The 20,845-nt window shown below is 35.7% G+C and overlaps 1 protein-coding gene across 1 annotated transcript; it reads left to right on the top strand.

The window, feature by feature from the left end:
* Positions 1-7,706: 7,706 nt before the first annotated feature.
* Positions 7,707-11,286, top strand: LOC149411618 (uncharacterized). The gene is made up of 5 exons (XM_089646705.1): positions 7,707-7,831; positions 7,920-8,204; positions 8,298-8,786; positions 8,883-10,571; positions 11,272-11,286. The coding sequence occupies exons 2-5, from the start codon at positions 7,980-7,982 to the stop codon at positions 11,284-11,286; spliced, it is 2,418 nt and encodes an 805-aa protein (XP_089502831.1). The 5' UTR covers positions 7,707-7,831; positions 7,920-7,979.
* Positions 11,287-20,845: the final 9,559 nt, after the last annotated feature.

Raw genomic sequence — 20,845 nt, 5'->3', positions numbered from 1 at the left:
ACAATAATTGAACTAATTTATACTAGACTTGTATAAGATCTTTCATAAGTCGAAGTGTGAGGTGTCTATGATAATAGTCAGTAGTGAGTTTATTGTTACACACAAAATTAATTGTACTTGGAATAGCTGAGTAGGCATCGCAACTTGGCATTAACAATTCAGGGCTGTCGGCGATTCAATGATACTTATGGAAAATAAATAATATTTTTAATAAAATAATACATATGTTAGCTAACACTATAAGATATCTGAAGTAAATAGTTTAGATGTAGTAAAATGTGATATAGGAGCCATGCAGCAGAATATTATCATTCCTGACATTGATAATTGGGTTTGAGGTTTGTTATTATAGCCTTCTTATAACTATATTCCGTGCAGTTGAACACATCAACTACTTCTGAGAAAACATTGCCAACTGCATGCAATCTAGGTATAAGGGAGTATCTAAATGACTCCATCCTGATATTTTTAAACATTGGTTTCTCGAAAAGAAAGTTTTAAAATTATCCGGTGATTCAGATCTAGAGACGAAAGATAAAAAAATTTACCTACGTTCTCCGCATTTACTTTACAGGGAATCATAAAAACCTTACTAAAAGAGCGACGGGAGAATTTCATAAATGCCTAGACTGGGCCTGCAATCGGCGCTATCGCTAAAAGATCTTGCAAAATGTTATGTGCCATGAAGTGAGAACCATTTCAATTAACTTTTCAAAATAATATGTGAAGAGAGGCTAGATTTAAATTAATGTTTGAGAGGATTCAATTTTTAAGGAGTTCTAAACAAAGTAAACTCTCCAATTGGTCAATGAATGCCCGCTCCATTCATTCCCCGGCGGGATTGATGAGGTCCACATGGCGACGCCTGAGACCCTAGACTGGCTCGCAGACCTAGATGTCCCTCTCTGACCCCCCCCCCCCCCACCATGTGAAAAAAGAAGAAGACTCTCCAAGTCTAGTCTACATGGATTGTAAGTTATGACAACGTTGATGAGGAACATGTATTAATGATTTCTAGGTAAAACAATTAGAAAATAGCTAACCTTGTGTTTTCTGTTTCAATGGAACTCATCATAACCTAGAAAAAGCATCGTTGACACTAATTACAAAAAGCGGAAGTTTTTCATGACTTATTATTTTTCTGTGGGACTTTCTGGGAAAGCGTGAAGCTTAATTGACTGCTAAAGTTCCGAAGAAAATAACTCACACTTGAACGAAAATCATATTTTTTGCTTTATTTAATTATCTTTGCCAAAATATTCACCCAGGCAATAGAAAATAAGCCTGAAATCTATTAAATGTGCATTTACTGCTAATCAAAAATAATATTTAAAAGAGTTTTGGAGTTAGTTGTTTTATCGAGGAATGTAGGTACTTTAAAAATGGAACATTCCTAGGAAATCAATTATAACTTCCTTGCCACTTCAAAGGAAATTACACCTATCTGCTTGCAAATAGACAAAGAGAACAACAAATCAACTGATTTTCTTGTAGTACCGTCATTAGTTAAAAACGTTATTTTTGGCTAGCATTTCAGAATTTAGAATTGAAAACTTTATTCACAAGAATTATATTTATAAAATAATATTTTTTATAAAAAAAATAAAAAATAAAATAAAATTAAAATATGTATATAAGAAAATACACAGATCTAGGAAATGAGATAAAAAGAATTTGGCATTCTAAAACTATAGAAATTGCTACCATTTGTTATTTCGGCTACTGGCATTATACCTAGCTCTCTCATTAAAAATTTAGGCGTATTAGATCTATCAAAAAATTTATATGCAAAGATGCAAAAGTCGATCATTTTGAATACATGTAGGATAACGAAAGATTTTTGAAGTGAAACTTCTTTAGGCGCGTAATGAATTTTCGGGGACGGAGTAAAACCGAGTCACGATCGAAACGAAAATGCGGGTACCCCCACCACCATTTACCATTATTTTTAAAAATATATTATATTTTGGGTGTGATGTAGGTAACATTATAAAACATAACAAGCTCTCATATTTTCAGAACCTACATAATATAATCAATTTATGCGGCTTTGCTTACAGTTGGTGCTCAGCGTGGTTGGCTTTCAATCAGTTAAGCGAGGTTCGATTCTCGGCTGTGGCATTTTTGAAGTGAAACCTTGTTGAGGTGGGGGAGCCGCTCACGAACGTTCTCTCTCTTCTCTTCTTTCCTCTCTCTCAGACACCAGCGAACTGCGCCACGCAAAGCATCAGCTGCTTGGTTAGTATACTGCGTCGTGAGTGTAATACGAGTGAAATACGTAATTGATTGTGGTTCATACGGTTTGGTACAGAATTTCAGTGTTAAAAATGAGTAGTGACGAGATAGAGGTGATGAACACATCAGTGGCACAAGAGGAAATATCCCCTGAGAATCACCAAAGAAGAGGAGAGTCTGATTCACACAGTGATGACATTAACATAAGGTAAATATAACCTATAAGAGTTGATAAATATTTCACAATATAGTAGTATTGTTGGAATAGGATTGTTTAATATATTGGCGAGATTATATTAACAGTGAAATATGATGTAGGAATGTCGTTACAATCAAAGCAATGGCCAACAGGCGGTACAGACAGCGGAAAAAAGAATTAAAGCCTCCAAAACCTCAAGCTAAAACGGGAGCAGAACGTTGTAAAGCACACAGAGACCGTCAAAAACTTCGGCAATCTGCGGTAGCTGAAGCTATAACACCTGCTCCAGTTCCATCAAAAAAACGGAAAATCGTTCTAAATTCTACGTGTACTGCGAATTTATTGAGTCCCAATGATGGTCCAAAATACGTCCTACATGCAGCACAAATACATAACCAACATTCCATGCCAAAACCCGACAATATTCACCAGAATTCAATAAGGCAGCAGTCTGTGGTGCAATTTGATTTTTACAGTTTTTTTTTCTGAGAATGATGAAACTTTTCACACTTGACCTTCAAAACAAGCGGAAGTTGGCTGTTTTTATGAGAATTCAAAAAACCACCCCATCCGCTTTCTTTCCCCCTAATGTAGTGTTCGGATACTCCTGGATAAAATTTTGCACATTTAACGTTCAAAATAAGATGAAAATTACAGTCTACATCTGATTTATAAAAACCCTGCAAGAAGGCCGAATAATGCCGGAGACTTCATCCATATATCTGTATATTCACGTAGAAAAATAAATATTGCTTATTTGATAAAATACGGTTTTAAACGGGATTGCATTCCGTTTCCTGTCAAACTTTTACTCAATTCATAATACATATGAAATCGTGTTTATGCACCTGCCTTTCCCTAGATGATATATAATGATGAAATGCGAAAATATAATAATTTTTTAGAACACTTGCTCAAATATCGTGATAATGCATTCCTCTTTTATTAAAAACCAAACGGAAAACCTATCAATTCATTCGTTAAGAGCCTGCAATCCCATTTTTAATCTGATTACGAATAATTTGATGAGATTCTTAGTATTTTAACAATTCTCATTTTTTTCCGTCCAATGATGAGAAAATGCACTCTTTGATGCTTGGAAACGGGGGCCATTAGGTTGGCTTCATCTTATTTTTACGTGAATACCTCACAAGAGGCTTACATGCCCGATCCCGTGAGACTATCGCATACCCAAATTGCAGTAGGAGGGAGTGGGATTAGGGAAGGGTTTATTTATGTATTCAAACTCCATAAAATGGCTTTTACAATACAGTGATAATCGAATTACAAGCATACAGTGGTAAACAGGATAATAATAGCAATAAATTAAATATCAATTAATGTGTACACAAAAACACTTTTGCAGGTGATGCTGTTATTAATATAAGTGCAGTAAGACAATTCAAAAGAAATATATATACCAGTGTAACAATAATTGAACTAATGTATACTAGACTTGTATAAGATCTGTCATAAGTCGAAGTGTGAGGTGTCTATGATAATAGTCAGTAGTGAGTTTATTGTTATCCACAAAATTAATTGTACTTGGAATAGCTGAGTAGGCATCGCAACTTGGCATTAACAATTCAGGGCTGTCGGCGATTCAATGATACTTATGGAAAATAAATAATATTTTTAATAAAATAATACATATGTTAGCTAACACTATAAGATATCTGAAGTAAATAGTTTAGATGTAGTAAAATGTGATATAGGAGCCATGCAGCAGAATATTATCATTCCTGACATTGATAATTGGGTTTGAGGTATGTTATTATAGCCTTCTTATAACTATATTCCGTGCAGTTGAACACATCAACTACTTCTGAGAAAACATTGCCAACTGCATGCAATCTAGGTATAAGGGAGTATCTAAATGACTCCATCCTGATATTTTTAAACATTGGTTTCTCGAAAAGGAAGTTTTAAAATTATCCGGTGATTCAGATCTAGAGACGAAAGATAAAAAAATTTACCTACGTTCTCCGCATTTACTTTACAGGGAATCATAAAAACCTTACTAAAAGAGCGACGGGAGAATTTCATAAATGCCTAGACTGGGCCTGCAATCGGCGCTATCGCTAAAAGATCTTGCAAAATGTTATGTGCCATGAAGTGAGAACCATTTCAATTAACTTTTCAAAATAATATGTGAAGAGAGGCTAGATTTAAATTAATGTTTGAGAGGATTCAATTTTTAAGGAGTTCTAAACAAAGTAAACTCTCCAATTGGTCAATGAATGCCCGCTCCATTCATTCCCCGGCGGGATTGATGAGGTCCACATGGCGACGCCTGAGACCCTAGACTGGCTCGCAGACCTAGATGTCCCTCTCTGACCCCCCCCCCCACCATGTGAAAAAAGAAGAAGACTCTCCAAGTCTAGTCTACATGGATTGTAAGTTATGACAACGTTGATGAGGAACATGTATTAATGATTTCTAGGTAAAACAATTAGAAAATAGCTAACCTTGTGTTTTCTGTTTCAATGGAACTCATCATAACCTAGAAAAAGCATCGTTGACACTAATTACAAAAAGCGGAAGTTTTTCATGACTTATTATTTTTCTGTGGGACTTTCTGGGAAAGCGTGAAGCTTAATTGACTGCTAAAGTTCCGAAGAAAATAACTCACACTTGAACGAAAATCATATTTTTTGCTTTATTTAATTATCTTTGCCAAAATATTCACCCAGGCAATAGAAAATAAGCCTGAAATCTATTAAATGTGCATTTACTGCTAATCAAAAATAATATTTAAAAGAGTTTTGGAGTTAGTTGTTTTATCGAGGAATGTAGGTACTTTAAAAATGGAACATTCCTAGGAAATCAATTATAACTTCCTTGCCACTTCAAAGGAAATTACACCTATCTGCTTGCAAATAGACAAAGAGAACAACAAATCAACTGATTTTCTTGTAGTACCGTCATTAGTTAAAAACGTTATTTTTGGCTAGCATTTCAGAATTTAGAATTGAAAACTTTATTCACAAGAATTATATTTATAAAATAATATTTTTTATAAAAAAAAATAAAAAATAAAATAAAATTAAAATATGTATATAAGAAAATACACAGATCTAGGAAATGAGATAAAAAGAATTTGGCATTCTAAAACTATAAAAATTGCTACCATTTGTTATTTCGGCTACTGGCATTATACCTAGCTCTCTCATTAAAAATTTAGGCGTATTAGATCTATCAAAAAATTTATATGCAAAGATGCAAAAGTCGATCATTTTGAATACATGTAGGATAACGAAAGATTTTTGAAGTGAAACTTCTTTAGGCGCGTAATGAATTTTCGGGGACGGAGTAAAACCGAGTCACGATCGAAACGAAAATGCGGGTACCCCCACCACCGATTAAAGTTCATTTGATCTAGTCAAAGTTTTGAAGTAACATATAAATGCTTCTTAGCTCATCCCGACAACTGGCGTTGGTGGTGTAATGGTCAGCATAGTTGCCTTCCAAGCAGTTGATCCGAGTTCGATTCTCGGCCATCGCACATTATTTTTTTGTTTTTAACGCCTTTTTCATTCAATATCTTATTTTTTAGTAGGTCAGAACATTTTTTAAAAGAAAATAATATTGCAAAATAATAAAAACACTTATCTCACTGTGATAAAACATTACTCCGCTAGAGCGCGCTTTGCGTTATTGTGTTGGATTAAAATTATTATCTAATCCGTATATTATGATAATTGTATTACATTTATTTAATTAATTTATTTATTTTGATAATATGTAATAATTTTCAAAGTTTTGAAGTAACATATAAATGCTTCTTAGCTCATCCCGACAACTGGCGTTGGTGGTGTAATGGTCAGCATAGTTGCCTTCCAAGCAGTTGATCCGAGTTCGATTCTCGGCCATCGCACATTATTTTTTTGTTTTTAACGCCTTTTTCATTCAATATCTTATTTTTTAGTAGGTCAGAACATTTTTTAAAAGAAAATAATATTGCAAAATAATAAAAACACTTATCTCACTGTGATAAAACATTACTCCGCTAGAGCGCGCTTTGCGTTATTGTGTTGGATTAAAATTATTATCTAATCCGTATATTATGATAATTGTATTACATTTATTTAATTAATTTATTTATTTTGATAATATGTAATAATTTACAGAAAAAAAAATTAAAACTATCTCCCTCTGATAAAATATCCGTTCGCTAGAGCGCACTACGCGATCTTGTGTGGGATTCTATTTCTGTACATTGTACATTATTTTTAAAAATATATTATATTTTGGGTGTGATGTAGGTAACATTATAAAACATAACAAGCTCTCATATTTTCAGAACCTACATAATATAATCAATTTATGCGGCTTTGCTTACAGTTGGTGCTCAGCGTGGTTGGCTTTCAATCAGTTAAGCGAGGTTCGATTCTCGGCTGTGGCATTTTTGAAGTGAAACCTTGTTGAGGTGGGGGAGCCGCTCACGAACGTTCTCTCTCTTCTCTTCTTTCCTCTCTCTCAGACACCAGCGAACTGCGCCACGCAAAGCATCAGCTGCTTGGTTAGTATACTGCGTCGTGAGTGTAATACGAGTGAAATACGTAATTGATTGTGGTTCATACGGTTTGGTACAGAATTTCAGTGTTAAAAATGAGTAGTGACGAGATAGAGGTGATGAACACATCAGTGGCACAAGAGGAAATATCCCCTGAGAATCACCAAAGAAGAGGAGAGTCTGATTCACACAGTGATGACATTAACATAAGGTAAATATAACCTATAAGAGTTGATAAATATTTCACAATATAGTAGTATTGTTGGAATAGGATTGTTTAATATATTGGCGAGATTATATTAACAGTGAAATATGATGTAGGAATGTCGTTACAATCAAAGCAATGGCCAACAGGCGGTACAGACAGCGGAAAAAAGAATTAAAGCCTCCCAAACCTCAAGCTAAAACGGGAGCAGAACGTTGTAAAGCACACAGAGACCGTCAAAAACTTCGGCAATCTGCGGTAGCTGAAGCTATAACACCTGCTCCAGTTCCATCAAAAAAACGGAAAATCGTTCTAAATTCTACGTGTACTGCGAATTTATTGAGTCCCAATGATGGTCCAAAATACGTCCTACATGCAGCACAAATACATAACCAACATTCCATGCCAAAACCCGACAATATTCACCAGAATTCAATAAGGCAGCAGCAAAATAAAAATTTGCAAAAAAAAACTAATGCCTCCGAAATTGTAAGTTGATATGCCATGATTACATTGTTCGAATAAATTTATTTATTAATTAACATTGAATTAAATTTGGAAATTTACATTCAATATGTATTAATTTTTCCAGGATTTTGATGAGATACAAGAGGCTCCTGTCCAAGAAGCCATAACTACACAACCGAATGATGATGATGCGAATAATGCCAATATTGTACGTATCAATTTCTGAAAAATTGCATTATAGATGAAAAAATTGATTTCGAATGAGTTTTCCAGTAAATTATATTTTCTGTTAACAGAATGTACACGATGACCATGAACTCCCGAATAGAGAATCACTGAGTGATGTTGATTCCGACATGGATATTGGAGAGCATTTCGATGGGCCACCGATAGAATTTGATAATGACTTTGTGCCTCCCTATAGTGGCTATGTGAATCACAAATTTGCACATAAACAATTTCAAAAAATGTTTGTGGAAAATCCTTTCGGCTATGCTTGTAGCGTTTGCGATCGGCTTTGGTTCGAAAAGGATTTAAAAAAGGCGACATCCGCTGATGAAACGATGCTTAAAAAAATAACGGTATGTTTAAAGCATAATGTGGATATTATCATAATTTTCTTAATGTCGTAACTCTTATCAATGTTTGAAATTAATGGTTAACATATTTTCCAGGCTCTTGCGAACATTGCTGATGCAAAACTATGTACTACATGCAAAAGGAGTATGCAGAATAAGAAAATTCCAACGCTAGCGACCTTCAATGGCTTCAAATATCCGGAAAGACCAGCCTATTTGCCTCAACTCAACCTCATTGCTGAAAGATTAATTTCGCCTAGACTACCATTCATGCAAATACGGCGAATAAGACACGTTAACGGTCAGTTCTGCATAAGTGGCCAGATCATCAATGTTCCTGTCTCGGTAGATAATATGGTGAGCGTTTTGCCAAGACATGTGGATGACGATTTTTGCATCAACGTACACATTAAAAAGAAATTAATCCATAAGTCGAGTTATTTGCAAGGGTTGGTGAAAAAAGGTGAAATTAAAGCTTGGTTACGGTATCTAGTTGATCAACCAATGTATAAATTTTATAAAATATCCATAAATAACTCTTTTCTCGGGAATATTGAGCAAGATATTCAAATAGACTACACGCCTGTACGAGAATCTAGCAATACAACGTTTAACAGTGATGAGAATGTCTCTCCTCAGATGTTTGATCATAGGAATGCTCCTCAAGTGGTTAACATTGAGGAATTGAGCGAACATATCCCAATCGAAGAAAGTCTTGTCGCGCAGCAGCATACTTTGCTCTGGAACGAAGACAAATTCTTACAAATCGCACCGGGTGAAAGAAACGTACCGAAAAGTTTGTTATTCGATAAACACGCAGAAGAACTTTCTTTCCCTTCGATCTACCTCGGACAATTTAGAGAGTTCAACCCAGAGATTAGTGTTACGCCTTTCATGATTGCCACGAGTGAATTACGGCGTTCTGACAGGAGAGGAGTTACGCCTAATAAACTTCTTTACGTTGCGGCAAAAATTATGCGTTTGAGGGTCAGCGAGTCTCTAAAGATTACTTTCAAACACATTGGGACAAATACAAATATAAGTAAAGAGACTATTATGTCTCCGGACTACATTAACAACTGCTTAGATAAGAACTTAGCTTTTTTAAAACCGATTCCAAATTCAGCTGCATATTGGTCTGAGCGCAAGCGGAATCTATTTGCAATGATGCGTCAGTTAGGGAGACCTACAATGTTTTTAACAATGAGTGCAAATGAAATCGGTTGGAAAAAATTGTTACAGACTTTGCATTTCTTGAAAGAACGTGTAAAATTGACAGAAGAGCAACTAGAAAATTTAAATTACTTTGATAAAACAACTTTGATTAATGAAGATGCAGTTAGTTGCGCACTCCATTTCGATAAATTAATTAACGTTATCTTTTCAATTTTACAATCGAAAAAATGTAGTCCATTTGGAAAATATAGAGTCATCAATTTCTTCAAGCGCATCGAATTTCAGCACCGAGGTAGTCCACATGTTCATTCACTTATATGGTTAGACAATGCTCCGAACGATCCACTAGGCGCAGATTACGAGGCTACTGTATCCCTCATAGATACTCTAATCTCAGTCTCTCCAGCTGAAGCTTCAGAAAATATTAGACTTCAAACTCACAAACATACATTTACGTGCTACAAAAATAACCAACCGAATCACTCTCCCACTTGCCGCTTTGATGCACCTTTTATGCCCATGCGTAAAACTGTCATTCTCACACCATTGGAGATAGATCATCCACAAATTCGAGAGCTAAAGAATCGTTATAAATTAATCAGGAAAAATCTAGAAGACATTGATTATGACAGCATTAATCATTTTTATGACTGCAACTTAATTACTTCGGATGAAGAGTACATTAACATTATACGAGCCGGCATAATGAGACCACGAGTATTTGTTAAACGACTTCCTTCGGAAAAATGGTATAATTTCTTCAATCCTTTCTTGTTAAATGTATTAGGATCTAACATGGACTTTCAATATATTATTGAAGAGTATTCGTGCGCACAATACGTTGTAGAATATGTCAACAAAACTAATAGAGGCATCAGCAATTTGCAGCGACAAATTGTAGAGGTTATTGACGAAAATCCGGACTTTGATATCGTTGAGGCACTCAGAAAACTTAGTGTTAACGTGCTCAATAGTGTTGAAATGACAAGTCAAGAGGCCGCTTGGTTTTTATTGCGGTTGCCAATGTCTAAAACGTCAGTAGCAGTCGTTTACATACCAACACTCTGGCCACAAGAGCGTGAACGAATTAGGAAAACAAATAAAGAACTTGAAGAACTTGGTTACGATTGCACTGACATTTGGAAACAAAATTGGTTTGACAAATATGAGAAGAGGCCGGAAGAACTCGAAGACGTAACGTTATCACAATTTGTTTCGAAATATAATGTAGGTCCCAAAGGAAAAATTTCTGAAAGGAGAATACCACGAATAATTAGGTATAGAAATTACGACATGGGAAAAGACTTGGCAGACTATAAGAGGGAGATGGTTACTTTACACCTCAAGTTTAGAGTTGAAGAAACAGATGTTTTAGCAGACATGCAATTTCTACAATTATTTGAACAGAATGAGGCATTAATAATGGAACGTAGAAAAGAATTCGAGTCAAATTTAGACATTGCTAAAACTATGGAAATATGCGCTCAGTTATGTCGTGAAGAACTTCTTTATGATGACGACCGAAATCAAGTGAATGTCCATCAAGAGCCTGATCCGTATGAACAACTCCTGAATGATCCCCATTCAATTGCCAATCTTGATTTGCGGCAAGCATCATTGAACAAACTTGGTGCAATTGCCAGGAAAAAAGATAACATTATGGAGAATGACAAGTTTAATGATTTAATGAGATTAACAAATGAGAAGCAATTCGAATTGTTACAACACTGTATACATTTAAATCAAACAGAAAACGCATTACCCTTACACTTATTCTTAACCGGGCCAGCAGGATGTGGAAAAACATTCACCATCAAATTATTAATGGAGATTTTCAACCGATTTTCTAATACTGATGGGTATTTAAACGCTTATATTGCTTGCGCATCAACAGGAAAGGCAGCAGTAGCTATTGGGGGCACAACAGTTCATACGGCTTTCAAAATATCACCGGCGAATCGAATTCCACTATCAAATGAACTGAAATTTTTATATCGAACACTTTTCAAGTACGTGAAAGTAATAGTTATCGATGAAGTGAGTATGATTGGTGCTGAGATGTTAGAACGAATAGATTTAAGACTGAGAGAGATAACAGGTCATTATGATTCCTTATTCGGTGGTATGAATATGATCTTTATCGGAGATTTGAGACAATTGCCACCAGTGAGAGCAACTCCTATTTATAAGCAAAAAATACAAAGAATAGGTGGTAATCAGTTATGGAGGAGTATTAAATTTTATGAACTGACAGAGGTTATGAGACAAGAAAATGAATGTTTCTCATCAGCCTTAACGAAAATTGGTAACGGGGAAATTTTGACCAGACAACAACTGGAACTCATTGAATCAAGGTTCGTTACGAATGAGGATGCCCATAATCTTTGTCCCAATGGAGTTAGATTATACTATGATAATTATTCTGCCGATACTTACAATCTTTCTGTATTGAACTCATGTGAGAATAAGAAAGATTCTATCGCTGACGACGAAATAATCGGTTGGGGTAATGATTTTCAAAAAGAACGAGATGCAAGACTCAAACTACATCAACTGTCATCAATTGATACTGGTGGCCTCCCGTACCAAATCGTTTTTGCTTTGAACAAACCATATTTAATCACAACGAATATCGATGTAACAGATGGATTAGCAAATGGAGCAGTCGGTAAATTGGTCTATGTTGAGTTAGATGATCAAAGCCACAAAATTATCAGAGTTTGGCTAATTTTTCCAAAAGGTGTAGGAAGACGGACACGTAGTAAAACAGCTCAATATGCTACTCGACTAGGAATAAGTAATGACGCAACTCCGATAAGTCGTAGGTCAGCGACTTTCCCATTATACAAAACTAAATCACACAGTAAAATCCAAGCAAAGAGAAACCATTTTCCACTTAAGCCAGCATGCGCAATGACTATTCACAAGTCGCAAGGAGGAACGTACGATAGTGTTGTGTATACGTATAGCAAGAAACATTCGCAATCCTTGGTTTATGTAGCTTTATCAAGAGTTACAAGTCCTCAAGGTCTCTATATTGTGCCTGCAGAAAATCAGGTTTTATTCCATCACGGACGACGCGAAGACACATCAGTAGCTCAATTGAGAAGAGAATTTGACAGACTTTCTACGGTTCGTTTAAAAACTCTCGATCTAGTACTGTTAGAAAATATTGAGAAAGGAGATATGACGATATTCTCATTCAATTGTCAAAGTATTAACAAACATGCAACAGATTTACGAGGTAATGTTCTAAAAAATTCGGACATATTGATGCTTTCCGAAACTTGGCTTGACGATGACAGGCATGTTAATGTTGAAAATTTTGATTGCATTGTACAATACAAGAGACCCAGTGTTAGAGCGGGTGGTGTCGGTATATATCAAAATGTAAATAGACTCCAACATGTTGTGGTAAAACATAATGACGTTCATGCCCGTAACCATGAATTCGTTTCTAGTCATACATCCTCCGTTGGGGATTTGTGTGCTGCAGAATGCTCTCTGGCTAATGGGGAAAAAATTATTATGGTGTCAATTTATATCTCACCAGGTAAATCGATTACTGATATCAAAGATTTTATCCACCATGTGCTTCTGCCATACACAGAGGGTGGTTCGAGGCTATTGAATAAGAATTATCACGAAATTCCTATGATCATTTCGGGAGATTTTAATGTTAATTTTGCGAGGGAAGAATCTGTAGAGTTATTGAACTTTTTCAAAAACACCCTCAATTTGGATATTGTTAATGATAGGAACACTAGCACGACTAGACACGGGACAACAATCGATGCAGTTTTTGCACGATTCATTAAGGATTTAAGTGCTCATGTATATATCTCGCACTTTAGTTACCATAACCCAATTATCACGACATTAGGAAATGATATTCATGAAATTGACAATGAAAATGGCACATGATTGGTAAATTGTCATTGTAATTTCTTTGTAATTTTTAATTGTAATATTGTTATTTATGTAATATTGTATACTTGTGAATAAATTGAAAATTTTTGGAACTATACATTAATCGAACGTCATTCATCTATAAGAAAATATTAGAAAAAGCAAATCCATGCTTCGTCGTTGAATTATTTAACCTCTAATTTTCAAACTAACCTAAGAGAGAAAATAGAGATGATGAAATGAAAATAGAGAGAGAGGAATACTAGAAGTTTCACTTCTGTCTTGCGTAGGCTTGACACACCCAGTTTTTTTAAATATTTATGTTGAGGGATCAGTAGGATTTATAGGCCCTGTTAGGAGTTGTACCGAGCCGAACTCTCTAATATGAAAATATCTGGAGTCGGTGAATTATTTTCCCATTTGATCTCTGGTGAGTTGACGTGTTGTTCTTGTATTGTTTTGTATTTATTTTTCTTATATTATGCACTTGCATAATGTTGATTGACTAGATGATCATTTGTGGAAATGTGTATTGAAGGGTTTAGTTTTTCCTATGGGGAAGATTTAATCCGGACATAAAATCGGAAGTTTAAATAAATGTAAGTGGTTCATTTTCAGATAGGAGAATGGAAACATCACGACGGTAAGAAAATTTTTAGTTAATGTCCAAAAAGACGCCTGTGAGGCCTAGCAGCATAACTGCTTACAATGAAATTAATGTTTAATGGCTTGAAGTGATCAAATTTAGATTGAAATATTAATCCCATATTCTTCATTATCTTCGCTTTGTGGCCAGATTTACGTCTAATGTTTAAAAGTAATGTGGTTATATCCCGGGATCTGAGTTGCTATGTATCCTCGCTAAGTACAAGGAGCAAAATGAGTATCGCTGATTTATTAAAATCCTGTTAAAAACGGGACAGGAGGCCATTTCTTAGTAAAATTTTTATACTTTCAGAATGTATCGGAATATGTGTTCATGCACCTGCGTTTTCCCAGTGAATAATAGTGACAAAATGTGAAAATAAAATGATTTTTTATGAACGACTTCACCTTAATGCATTCCTTTTTTACTAAAAGTTTAACATTAAACTTATCAATTCATTCGTATAGGGCCTGCAGTCTCGTTTCTAACAGGCTTACGAATAATTTGAAGAGTTTTTTTAATAAATTAGCAATATTTTGTATCAGTAAGTTTTTTATCTATGTACGAGATTCCTAGCTCAAATTTAAGCGGTTTAAATCGGCCTCTCAGTCCTGATAGGCCGCAGAGTAGTAAATTTTTTAGACACCGAGGCGTTAGCAATGACACATGTAAAATGTTAACATTTAAATAAAATAAAAAACATAACATAATCCTTTATTAAAATCATAAACAAAACGTGAATTATTGGTGATATGTATGGTTATATACGGATTATGTGTTAAGCCGCGCCAAGCTGATATTCCATCCGAGGCAACTGATATATCGGGCCTTTGTGATTTTGTGTGAAGACGTGGGATATCTCGGTAATGGGTTCTAGGATTAATTTTGACCTTTCTGTCTGCAAATCACAGATTCATGGCTAGAGGTCGTCTCCATTAGTTTCAGATCTTCTAAAATATTATCTTTTTAATCTGGCATTTTTGTTATCTTGCTGGTAATGTAGCCAAAATCAGTAATCCATGAGACAATTCATATTACGAAAGCATAGATAAGTTGCATGCATCTTAAATATTCAGTATAGCTATGGTAAAGTACAGGGTTTTCCAATAAGAGGTGTTATTTTTAATAGCCCGCTATTTCGGTAGATGTTACTTTTAAAGCTGTAATTTTTTAACATTTGACAAGTAGAAACTATATTTATTGATAAAAATAAAATGATATACGCTTCAACAACGCATTGAAATTATTAAAATTCACTTGAGTGAATAAAATGCAAATCATCTTGAGTGATGATGCCATTTCCACCTCGGTGGTTTCGTCAACAAGCAAAATTGTCGCATCTGGGGCTCGGAAAACCCAAGAGTTATTGTTGAAAAGCTTTTTTATCCTCAACGTATGACCAACCAGCGGAGTCATTGGAACATACTTTTTGAAAATGAGGCTGTGGCAACAGTTACGGTGAATGGATTGCACTATTGAGAGATGATTAATGATTTTTCATGGCCAAAATTGGATGTTATTAATTTGGACAACGTTTACTTTCCAAAAGACGGCGCTACGTGCCACACAAGCAACGAAACCATTGATCTTTTACGATTCAATATCAAAAGAACACCTCTTATTGGAAAACCCTGTATTAGCTTCCAGCATTGATTAATATATTTTTTTTTTTAGTATAGCAAATATTATGCCGAGTCAATATCGTAGATCTCGGTATGGTTTTTATGCCAAACTAACCTTCTTGGACCAAATTTGACAGCTACACTGCTTGCTAAAACTCCTGCTATCTTACTCATAATAGATAATACGGAGAGATAAGAACATAAGAGTAGAAAACCTTACTCATAATCACGCACATGCGTAATAATAATAATAATTGGATAATTTTTAGAGCGCCGTTTTTGTGAAAAATCACCTCAAGGGCGCTCGTCATCCGTTCAGGTATGTGTCTGCCGCCAATATAGCGCTGACATGTGTCTGCTGCCAATAAAGAGCGCTGACACAATATCCTCACATAGATAACAGACCTTGGCAGCACCGCTGTGACGCTCGACGAAGGCAGAAGATGGAGACTCTGCTGCAAGAATCCTAGGTAGCGAAGGAACTGTACCAGTTGCTGCAGCGAGAGAGACTACCCCGTCCACCAACTGTGCCAGCACGAGGTTCGTCATCCGTTCAGGTATGTGTCCGCTGCTAATATAGCGCTGACATGTGTCTGCTGCCAATAAAGAGTGCTGACACAATATCCTCACATAGATAACAGACCTTGGCAGCACCGCTGTGACGCTCGACGAAGATAGAAGATGGAGACTCTGCTGCAAGAATCCTAGGTGGCGAAGGAACTGTACCAGCTGCTGCAGCGAGAGAGACCACCGCGTCCACCAACAGTGCCAACACGAGGTTCGTCATCCGTTCAGGTATGTGTCTGCTGCTAATATAGCGCTGACATGTGTCTGCTGCTAATAAAGAGCGCTGACACAATATCCTCACATAGATAACAGACCTTGGCAGCACCGCTGTGCAAAATCACCTCATCCTAGTCTATTTTAGTCTCTCTAGTCACTTCCTAGCCATTCATGCCACTTAGTGTATCCTCTCGACCCTTTTAGACTCTTTCCTGGCTCCAATACCTAAATAAAATCCAGCAAAAAAAAATTACAATTCTTTCTATTGTCGTGATCCGACGATTTCACACCTCTGTCTCAGACCTTTAGGGCTCGCTTATCGCAGGCTATCATTAGCAAAATCTTGAACCAAAGTCAAAGTGAAGTGTATGTGTGTCATCTGTAACAAAATACATAAACAAAAACAGAAAATAAAAACAAAAAAATAAAAACTGCGTAAGCCGGTCGTAATACCCCAGTATTAGCGGCTGACAGTTTTTTAAACCGCTCACAATTAGGGACGTATTACTATCGTATTAAGACAGAGATCGCGGACTTTGTTAACAATTTGGTTGATTTGACAAATACTAATCGGTCGCGCAATGAAAATGTAAAAAGCAGTAATACCCATTGGCAGCACTATAAGAGGAATATTTTTAATCTGAATATTGATTTACCAAAGCAAATACAGAACGCATAATCCAATCGGCCAAATTTCGAAGCTATTCAAATCATACTGAGTCAGTTACATCCCAAATTTCATCTGAAGAAACGTGAAGTTAGCAACTAAACGCGAAATGTGAAAATACTGTGTTTTTTAGGATTGGAACAATGTATTATCAGTAAATATTTTAACCCGAGCAGTATACGCCGTATACGTCCCTCTTCACCGTATAGCTATACAAGCGCCGCAGCGGCATATCAGAGAAACTTTAAAAGTAAAACTGTTGGGGTTTGTCATCAAAACATCTGGACAGTTTAATGATCCAGATACAATGATAGCCATGTTTTATAACATTATAAAAAGTAAACTGTTAAAAGTCTTGCCGGGCTTTTAAATGGATTTAAGTGCAGAATATATCTAGTGACCCAACGAAAAATATCCACAAAGTTTTAAAAACGTGAAATAACGTTCAACTGATAAATTGAATATGAAACAATATTAGTAAAATATGTAACAGGCACATAAAATAATATAAAAACTATAACAATACTACATATAAAATCACAACCAACGCTGCTATAATTTGTAGGATTCGACAAAGTGCTGGTATAGATTACGCTTACTTCTATAAATTGAGTCAGTAAATATATCAATAGTACCCCAAATTTGTTGTCCAGATGCATTCCATTGCTAAGTATTGAAAGACCTGGCTATTGAAATCTGGTTATCAAACACGCCTAAACCATTTTAAGTAACCTTTCAATTCTTAATAGTGGTCTTAATATTTAAGATACCTTACTATTTTTAATAAATTAATTGTGAAAAAAAAAATTTACTTGCGCACGCCGGGATTTGAACTCGTCACCTCCAGATTCGTGGTTGAGAGCCTTATCTCTCAATATCTGAATCGAAACGTTTCTTAGAAAATACTTTACTTATGTTTAGTAATAGTTCTGATCAGCCAAGTTCTTCACAATTTTCCTCCACTTTCCCATTTTCTTCCATCTTGCATTAATTGCTTTTAGGTTTCCATAATCCTTATGACAGAAAACGACATATATATTACAGTACCTACTTCACAACAAAATATCCATATAAAAAATGGATTACCAAAAATCTTTAAACTTTCTCTATTTAAGATCTAATTATTCTTAAATCACATTCAATTGACTGTCTTAACGGGAAAATCTTGCCAGTTGGAGACACAAAATTTGTTTAGATATTGTAATGTATAGATATTTAGAAACTTCCTCCAGTTCTCAAAAAAATAATTTTCTTAAATATTAATGACAAATAAAAATACCTTAAAAATCTCAAAAAACCGGCAAAAAAATTCTCAAGTTACGCACAAAAATAAATGATGAATTTTAAGTCAGAAAGCGCGTAATTCTAGAGTTTTGGGTCGATAGCAATTAAATCTGTGACCCAATTATGAATACGAAGGTCAAACAACGGGGTCAAAGTCGCGTCCTAAGGCTCAGTCGCACGTGGTGATTTTATCGCTGTTATTTGAAGGGTTGCGAATAATCGCTTTGTCCGACAAAGTACTCGCTGCAAGTAACTAATCTTACACGTGCTAAACGTAGGCGGTGGTGACTTGATTAAAAATGCGTGAATTTGACGGTTCGTGAACTACGAGTAGTTGCCGCTACACAGTGCTTCCAGGGCCGTTCCTTTGTAGGCGTAATTGGAACAGTTCGCTCTGGGCGCAGAATTACCAATACTGTTTTTCGTAAAAATGGCGGGACACAAAAATTCAAATCATCCGAATATTACTTATTGTGATGTATGGTAATAAGTTGGGTATTCAAGCGATAGATGGCACTTGTCAGAAAGCTTACTCCAGAGTCCGACAGATGTCGCTAGAGTGTAGCAATTGCCTGTGGGATATTATTGTCAGACAACAAGCTTCTAGAAACTGAGAATTACCAACCCTCGGGTAATGAACAGTGTAGCTAAATCCAGACTTATTAATTGTTACGTAAATAAACACAATTATAGTAAAAGAACTTTTTACTGTATCAAAGAGTTCCCAACACAGAAATCTGCAAGTAAAGCGGAGACATGAAATCTGCAAGTAAAGCAGAGACATAACACTTATTACAGTGATCAATCTACCTGGCTGTCTACTGGTTTTGAACAGCGCCGTTGGGCTCAGGGCTACTCAGGCTACTGTCGCCATGTCTGACATCTCTAATCGCTAGTAGCTAGTCTATAATCGATAGTTGCTCTTTCAAGTTGTTTCTAGTATAAAAAAACATTGGGACATTTTACTCGCTACCTATTATTCGCAGTTTCAGTAGCTTTGTTACTATCTACTAGCGACGAAGAGCGAAGTAGCGATCGCTCGTCGCGCAAACGTAGCAGCGACAAAATCGCCCCGTGCGACCAAGCCTTTAGTCTATATGCGGCATTTAGGATTACATACAATTCTAATTTCAGACTACTAAAATAATGGGGCTTATATGTGTACACTGAGGCTTGTTTTTGAGCTACTGTGATATAGTTGGATCTTGTACGGTTATTTGAAAACTTTATTATATACTAAAAAGATAAACCAAGAGAAGTATGCTGTGCGCGTGACTGTGTCCGAAGAAAGCTTGATTTTAAAATGTAGAGATTCGATCTTTAAGGTATTTTCAAAAAAATATCTTCAATGACATAATAAATAGACGGATTCATAAAAAAAATGTACAGCCTCCGTAGTCGTGAAAAAAATTTTATTTGACTTATTTGTGTCATTTCACAAATTACTCATTTAAAATTGTATATATTATATTTACGGCACGTTACAGAGTAGAATATAATCTCAGTATCTCACTGTTGTAAAACCACTATTCAGATTTTAAACGTTGCTTGAAATGGCTTTGGCCGTGTTTGTGACCAGATCTGAATTGCCAGGTAAGTACCTGGGGAGGTACCCACATTCCTCTTTCCATCTAGTTCCCTCCTCACTACCTTCAGCCCCACAACATACCCCAATTGAGGATGCCATAGTCTCACTGGCTCCAGATGGTTGGTAGTGGTTGTTACTCTTGGGCGGTATCACATAATATATTTTTTTAATTATTGTCATAGAATTTGATTTCCGTGGGAGTAACAAAATAATAATGTCTAAGACCTCTCCTTAACCTTCCGATGAACTACGAAAAAAAACATTCTATCTGGTTGGTAGTAAACATCCTTCCATTTTTCTTTTAATCCCGCCATTTAAAACGTTGTTCCATTTTAGTGTCACGTGGCCTTTCTGTGTTGCCAGTTGTAAAAACTACGACAGCGCCAGGTAGGTGACAGTTAACATTTTGAATAGGGGTGTGAAAATGGTGTCCGATATATATATTTTTAATACCAGGATAAATAAATTAAATTAAACGGTTAATTTTCCGGTTTTATTGGCTGAGTGTAATCTGTGCAATTTACAATCCGCTATATTTAAAGTAATGTGTGTATTTAAGTGGTGTGTCTCTGTGCATGTAACTCCGCTTCAATGAACTCTAGAACTGGGATTTGCTTTCGTTTCCAAAATTGGAACAGATTTTGTGAACAATTCAGACAAGCGATAAAAGAAGGTGTCAAAACTGCCGCAGGTAAAAAAAAAGAATTCATGCCGCCCTTTATTATAACAGTAAAGTTGGTGGTGGTCAGCAAGGTCACCTTCCAAGGAGTTGATCGGAGTTCGGTTCTATGCAATTTTTTAAATCTATAATCTTTATAATTCCTCAATCAACACTCGACTAATTATGCTTATAATTCACCATCGTCCAGAATATGTAGAATTGTCAACTAAAGTCAAGACCTTGATTTTTTTGGTATAAGTCAGAATGTTTTTTGTCGCTCACTATGCAATTGAGGATATTTTGTATCA

This window comes from Hesperophylax consimilis, chromosome 25, assembly GCF_061612785.1.
Source record: "Hesperophylax consimilis isolate HC1 chromosome 25, BYU_Hcon_1.0, whole genome shotgun sequence".
Taxonomy (NCBI): domain Eukaryota; kingdom Metazoa; phylum Arthropoda; class Insecta; order Trichoptera; family Limnephilidae; genus Hesperophylax; species Hesperophylax consimilis.
This window is presented reverse-complemented; position numbering and strand designations above follow the sequence as displayed.

What these genes read in the sequence shown, in the direction of transcription:
- LOC149411618 (XM_089646705.1), top strand. Translation starts at nt 7,980, where the DNA reads ATGGATATTGGAGAGCATTTCGATGGGCCACCGATAGAATTTGATAAT. An exon ending in CGATGCTTAAAAAAATAACG is followed by an intron (nt 8,205 to 8,297) that starts GTATGTTTAAAG and finishes CATATTTTCCAG; the next exon opens with GCTCTTGCGAACATTGCTGA. An exon ending in TTCAAATAGACTACACGCCT is followed by an intron (nt 8,787 to 8,882) that starts GTACGAGAATCT and finishes GTTAACATTGAG; the next exon opens with GAATTGAGCGAACATATCCC.